This window comes from Cornus florida, unplaced genomic scaffold, assembly GCF_030987335.1.
Source record: "Cornus florida cultivar Cherokee Brave unplaced genomic scaffold, ASM3098733v1 CherokeeBrave_3.0.0_Hap2_Chr03, whole genome shotgun sequence".
Lineage (NCBI taxonomy): Eukaryota > Viridiplantae > Streptophyta > Magnoliopsida > Cornales > Cornaceae > Cornus > Cornus florida.
Genome location: NW_026775573.1, coordinates 54,373,453 through 54,380,610, shown reverse-complemented (window position 1 = coordinate 54,380,610; position 7,158 = coordinate 54,373,453). Strand labels below are relative to the sequence as shown.

Genomic DNA, 7,158 nt, shown 5'->3' with positions numbered 1-7,158 from the left:
CTAAAAGACTTCCACTACAAAATTCCTTACCAACAAAGTCACCATTTCGTGTCAAGATTAACTTGTCAGAGTCAAAGACTAACTTGAGTCCAGCCTTGTTGAGAAGTGAGCCAGAGATCAAATTGTTTCGTATCTTGGGAACATGTAGGACTGAGTTGAGAGATAAAGCTTTCCCAAATGTTAGCCTCAGCATTATCTTACCTACTCCACAAACTTTTGCAGCTCGAGAATCGATCTCCCGTGTAGACAAACTCTCCTTCTACCTTCTCATAGGTAGAGAATAAGTTGTGATGACTATAGATGTGTCTAGTGGCCCCTGTGTCCACTATCTATTCAATCACGTTGCCTATCATGTTAACTTCAGTAACAACAGCTGCTATAATTTCTCGTGTTTCATTATCTGCTAAGTTCGCTTGTGGCTTGGTATGTTGAGCTTCTTGTCCCTTTCGTTGCCAACATTCATGAGCTCTATGACCTGGCTTACCACAAACGTAGTAAGGCCCATCGGTTTTCTTTTGTACTTTATCATTCTTCTTGAAAAATTGACTCTTTTTGTCTTTGTTTTTGTGATCCCCTTTGCCATATGATAACTTGCTTGTTGAAGGCCTTTGAACAACTAAATTAGCCTTGACAGAGGACACTTTGGCTGGAATAGGTTGTTCTCCCAAACGACTTGTTTCTTCAATTTGAATGTGGAAAATCAACTCTTCCATAGTGTATGTCCTCTTTTTATGTCTAAGATAAGTCTTGTAGTCCTTCCAAGAGGGTGTTAGCTTGTCGATGAGTGCATCGACTTGTATGGCTTCATTGATGACAAATCCTTCAGCCTCTGCTTCTGGAACTATAGTTTGAAATTAATGGACTTGCTTTATAATAGAGAGGTTATCCGGCCACCATGTTGAAATGAAGAAATTTGCTTCCCGCATATCTTCGTATTCCGACCTCATTGGTGGAGTATATGTTTTTGAGGGCTTCCCTAATCTCTCTTGCAGTTTTGTACTTGCAATAGATGTCGAATAATTGATCTGAAAGGTGATGCAAAATATACCCTCGACAAGAAGTGTAATCCTTTTCAAAAATTCTTATTGAAGTAGTTCTTGCAGGTTCAAGCTCATTATCAGGAGCGCTTTCATTAAACAAAACATATGCAACCTCAATTTGTTGTAAGAAAAATAGTATTTTTTCAGACCATCTTTTGTAATGCGTTCCGTCAAAAGGCTGAACCTTAGACATATCAGGAACAGGATTTTTCCCCATTTTAATTAATCAAGCACAAGTTCACTTTTAAGTTTGTAGGAAAAAAGATGTGCTCAACTAATTAAATCAATAATGTTTTGTACAAAAGGAAAAATAATGCAAAAACTAAAATAAAGTAAGGAAGAAAAAGTAAAGTTATCAGCCGAGGCATGAGGCTTAACTCACTATCCTTAAAAGTGAACTCGCCCCTACTAAGAGTACGTGGCTTATGGCACACGTCCTTTGGTGCAAATGGTACTCAAGCAGTCACCCTCCAGGATACAACGACAGTCTTCAAAATGTGCACTCAGATTGAAGACTTGAACTCGTTTCAATGAAGCCCAAAAATATATGGAAATATAATTTCAGAACACTAAAAATCATGTCCAGAAGGTTGTTGGAATTATGGACAGTATGAAGTTGAAAAAATTCACTTGAAATATGTTTGAAGAAAGAAAGATGAGAGAGTGATCATAGAGAGAAGACTGATTGGGGATATTTCAAAATGTCTAAACCTGGTCTATTTATAGGATGCTCATGGCTTGAAACCTTTAATGGCTTTTGAATGTTACAAATATAAATGCATTAATAGATCCACCCATTATTATATTTAAACAGGCTTAAGAGACAAAATCGATGTGTAATAAATATAAATTTTTAATGCATAGTAAATAAATTTTTTGAATCATTTTTCTAACAAGAATATATGTCCTTTTCATAAAACTCTTCTTGTATGAGTAGATTTTGTTTGGTGAAATAGTGTTATTGTATTATTTGTATATATTTTCTTCAAAGACTTGGGGGTGGGCCAAACTAAGGAGGACAATTAGCATCTCGCTTACTGGTAGGTCCAAACAAGAAAAATGCTAATTCGATTGTTACCATAAAATTAACACCATTCCTTCAAGAGTCTGTCATGTGCATTTTTATGTGTGCACATATGCTAATTGCTAGCTAACCCAATTTTTTATACTAAAAGGTCACCAGGTCAGACATTCAAAATTCATTCATTTCTCAAATGTTCTGAAGACAAAGATTTGACAGACATTGGAGGGAGGACCAATTATTTCCATTAAGGTCAATATATATATATATATATATATATATATATATATATATTGACCTTAATGGAAATAATTGGTCCTATATATGTATATATTTCTATTAAGCTTTCTCTTCCCCTCCTTCCCTCTATTATTATATTTTGCAGTATTTTATTGTGTAAATTTTCAGTAACCTTTCTTAAGATTGGTTAATATTTTGCTAAATCTTTTACATTTCATAATTTTACTTACATCCCTCTTGTTAGTAATCATCGTCTAACTTGATAATGTTAGTATGTTATTTTATCGTTTTGTTCATGAAATATTTACTATCATTTCAGATATTAAAAATACAAAATTAATCTTCTATTAATTTTTTAAATATTATGTTTGTCTTTGTCAAGTAGCTAACCATCAAGAAAAATCTATTATATAAACTAAAACCTCAAAAGAGATAAATAAAATTTAAAACATACTCACAAACCTTTATACCATTTTGGATTTTCAAGTAATTAAGCATCACACTATATTTTTAGGTTTTTCAAGTAAAATTCATAATATATAAATCAGGCCAGTAAAGTCAAAAGTGCTCTGATTGTAAAACTTGTCGTGTTATTATACAATTTCGTCACTGTTGATTATCATAGTGCCTTTTTCAATGGTTTTGTAGGTGAGGACTGGATCGGATTATATTACTTTACGTTCAATATAATACTCCATAATGAGATATACACAATATATATTTAAGTGGTCCTAGTAGAAACTTGAGAAGATTCGTCTGTTTCTCCGCGCCAGCAAAGCCATTACATCACTTCTTAACCAAAAAAGAAAAAAGAAAAAAAACCATTACATCACCTGCATACACATTCAATGGTTCGTTGTCTATATATAAACAATTACTAGAAAGCATACATCAACCATCAATCATAACATATAGTGTACATAGAATCCAAAGTTCAACGTCTTCTCATCCTTATCAGAATTGATTGAGTAGCAGCAGTAGTAGTAAAAATGAAGAAAGCAGAGCTGGTGTTCATCCCATCCCCGGGAGTCGGTCACCTGGCATCGGCAGTGGAGATGGCCAACCTCCTCATTTGCCGCGACGAACGGCTCTTCATTACGGTGATCATAATGAAGGCGCCAATATTTGACACCAAGACCAGTACTATTCATACCCAGTCAATGTCTGAAGACGCAACCTCACGCGTACGTTTCATTCAACTTCCTCAAAAAGAATCAAGTTCAGAACACAAGCCCGGTGACTTTATTGCCACCCTTATAGAAAACAACAAGACTCGAGTGAGAGATGTTGCGGTCGGAATCCAAACCAAGAATGGGCTTGCTGCGTTTGTTGTTGACATGTTCTGCAGCGAGATGATCGATGTGGCCGACGAATTGGGGGTCCCATCCTACGTCTACTTCACGTCTAGTGCTGGTTTTCTTGGCCTCATGTTTCATCTCCAGTCAATCCAAGATGACCAAAGCAAAGACATTACTCAGTTCAAGGACTCGGATACTGAGTTGTCAGTTCCAAGTTTTGCCAATTCTGTTCCGTCTAAGGTCTTGCCATCTCTGGTGCTGGACAACCAAGATGAGTGCAGCATGTTCCTAGCACATGCCCGAAGGTTCAGACGGACTAAAGGCATCATGGTCAATACGTTCACTGAGCTAGAATCGCATGCAGTGAAGTCCCTATCTGACGGTAAGACCCCGCCAGTCTACCCGGTGGGACCTGTACTCAACCTCAAGAGTGGTGAGGGGGGCCACCAATCCGACGCTATATTGAGCTGGCTCGACGATCAGCCACTGTCGTCGGTGGTGTTCTTGTGCTTCGGGAGCATGGGAAGCTTCGGTAAGGAACAGGTGAAAGAGATTGCGGATGCACTGGAGCGCAGTGGCTACCGTTTTTTGTGGTCCCTACGTCAGCCTCCACCAAAGGGAAAGGTAGAGCTTCCAAAAGAATACGAGAATCCACGGGAAGTCCTGCCGGAGGGATTCTTGGAACGGATGTCAGGGATGGGAAAAGTGATTGGTTGGGCGCCACAAGTGGCAGTGTTGTCACACCCGGCAGTGGGTGGGTTTGTGTCACACTGCGGGTGGAATTCCACGCTGGAGAGTGTGTGGTGTGGAGTGCCCATGGCAGCATGGCCTTTGTACGCAGAGCAGCAAATGAATGCTTTTGCAAATGTGAGAGAGTTGGGGATAGCAGTGGAGATCAAGATGGACTATAGGAAAGATCCCAGAAGAGAATTCAATCAAGTGCCCTTAACGGCAGAGGAGATAGAGACGGGGATAAGAAAAGTTATGATGGATGACGGGGAAATTAGAAAGAAGGCGAATGAAATGAAAGAAAAGAGCAGAGAAGCCGTGACGGAGGGTGGGTCATCCTACATTTTTCTTGGACGTCTGATTGAGGATGTGATTAAAAATATGGATTAATTTTGTGATGTTTCTTGTTTTCCGATTTTTTCGGACATTTCCATATTTTGTGCATTGTTTACTTTCTTGTTGAGACTAGTATCATTTTCTCCATTTTGGTTATTGATATGGTATGTTGTTTATTCATTTCACGAGGAGTACTTTTATTATGCAAATGGTATAATTAGTATTTGGTAATGGTAAGAGGGCTTTTTAGTCATTTGGGAGGTCTTACTTTTGACCACTGTGTGGGCTTGACACCTATATGCCTATGTGTATTCACCTTGGGTGTGTATGTGGCATGTTTGTTTGTAACACACACTGAAGGAATTTTTGTGTAGAGACTCTCTGCAGTAACTTCGTGCCATCTTTTCCTCTCTATGGTCATTTTCTTTATATCCCATTTTAAGGCCATTGTAGTTGAGAATTGAGGTTGCCATGTGAAGGAAATTAGTTTGTCTGGTGAAGGAGAGCTTTCCGATCCATTGATGCAAGTGTTGAGTCCACATATTTAGCACAAAGTTGCAGGTATTGATTTAAAGGAAAGGGTTTTGTTTTGTTGCAAAAAGGGATGCTTCATCTTCTCTATCATAGTTAGTGATTTTGATTCTTCCTTTGTGTGGCTTTGGATTGTTTTAGCATGGTTTCGAGCTTCCTTTGAGGTAGGATTGTCCTAAACCTCACAATCTTTACTTTTGGTGAGTTATATCGAATTGTGTTGAAAACAGTGCTGAAACTTAAATCTTGAAACTGAGATTGTAAATTCCTTAAATATTATTGTGGGTACTCATACATCATGGTTTGCTGGACATAATCAAGTTGACTATGTGTTACTTTTTGTGAATGGACTTGCATGCTAGAGTTTAAAATGCATTATATGAAAAACGTTAAGCATGAGATGGTGTGCTTCTATGTGAATTATTTCTTCAAATCAAGCATACTATTATATTTGGAAAACTGCAATAATAATGATGATGATGTACAATGTTGAAGTTGAAAGTTGATATTGAAATGTGGTAGCAGGGCGGAGCCAGGATTCAGTATAAGGGGGGTTGGAGAATTAACGGTTTTACTAATATAATAATAATATTTTAAGTCAAAAGTGCCTAAAAAGGGTAATTCAAATATAAATTTTTAATACCTAGGATTTTACATTGTAATTTAAACCATCGATCCTAAATTCCTAATAAGCATAATTGAGTAAAAATAATATGATAATAAGATGATTCTTATATTTTTATTCTTCAAATTATTTTATTTTATTTTATATTATGCTAAACTCCTAAAGGTCAAAGTAACAAAATATAAGATTAATTTTCAATGTAATCAAGTAGATGCAGGCTTGCAGCATAGTCAATCAAAGAAAAGAGAGAGACCAAATTTTTACTGAAATGAACATTTGTCCATGTGGACCATCGTTTCCCCTACTAATCTGCTTTAAGCCTTTAATGGCAGAAAAATAATAATAATAATTATTATTATAATAAGATGATTCTTATATTATCTTATATGAAGATATTCTTCAAAATTTTTTTATTATGCTAAACTCCTAAAGGTCTAAGTAACAAAATCTAAGATTAATTTTCAATGTAATCAAGTAGATGCACTATGCAGCATAGTCTATCAAAGAAAAGAGAGAAACTAAATTTACCGAAATGAACAAATCAAGAACATGAGCACCAAAATTTACAATATATATATAAAGAGGGCAAAAGATGGCCAGATAGGTGAGACCTTGAGTTGAGCTTCGGGCCTTCGGCAGCCTCGATCATTCGAGATCTCTACGTAGACTGAATAGCTTCAGTGGTCGGCGTCGGCGGTCGCCTGGCCTTCTCTTTCCTCTCCGGCTCTCCCTCAGTTTTTTCTCCAACTTCTCTCTAGAATCTCACAGCTCTCGCTCTTTTCAGCTCAAAAAAGAGGGCAAATTGATGAGTGCCCTGTTGGCCTAAGGATTTTATCTAAAGGTCAATCTTATGTTTTGATGATTACAAACCATTAATGATGTTTATGTACTAATGTTTTCATTGAGTGATATATAGTTGATCAACATTCAATCCTCAATGATGAGCTAGAAGATCCATTCCAAGCATTCCAAACATTTAAGCAATGGATTCAAGGAAGCCTTAAAGTGCAAGAAATCAAAGAAAAACTCGGACTTCAAATATCACACAAAGCATTTCAAAGAAACAAAGCAAGTCTTTATCAAGCCTGAACAATCATGGTCAAAGAATGAAGAAAAGGGTAGATAGGGTGGTGAGAGCTTAAGATTTAATGTCAAAGTTTACTTGAATATATTTTGAAGCTCAATTTTAGGATCATGCATACTCATTCTAAATTCAGTTTTAAACTGCCTAAAATTTTCTCATAAACCTTATATATGCAAGCTACATATAATAGGAAGTGCATAGGTCTTAATTAAATTTATTTTTAGTCATGCACATTTTTGGAGCCGCCTCCACTC

At 36.7% G+C, this 7,158-nt stretch overlaps 1 protein-coding gene across 1 annotated transcript; it reads left to right on the top strand.

Moving 5' to 3' along the window:
• Positions 1-2,932: 2,932 nt before the first annotated feature.
• On the top strand, positions 2,933-4,803 carry LOC132298801 (anthocyanidin 3-O-glucosyltransferase 2-like). Its single transcript, XM_059795157.1, has one exon. It carries the CDS (start codon positions 3,291-3,293, stop codon positions 4,716-4,718), a length of 1,428 nt encoding a protein of 475 aa, XP_059651140.1. The 5' UTR covers positions 2,933-3,290; the 3' UTR covers positions 4,719-4,803.
• The last annotated feature ends 2,355 nt before the right edge of the window (positions 4,804-7,158 follow it).

Bases quoted from the DNA above. Each gene is read 5' to 3' on its own strand.
- LOC132298801 (XM_059795157.1), top strand. From the start codon at position 3,291: ATGAAGAAAGCAGAGCTGGTGTTCATCCCATCCCCGGGAGTCGGTCAC.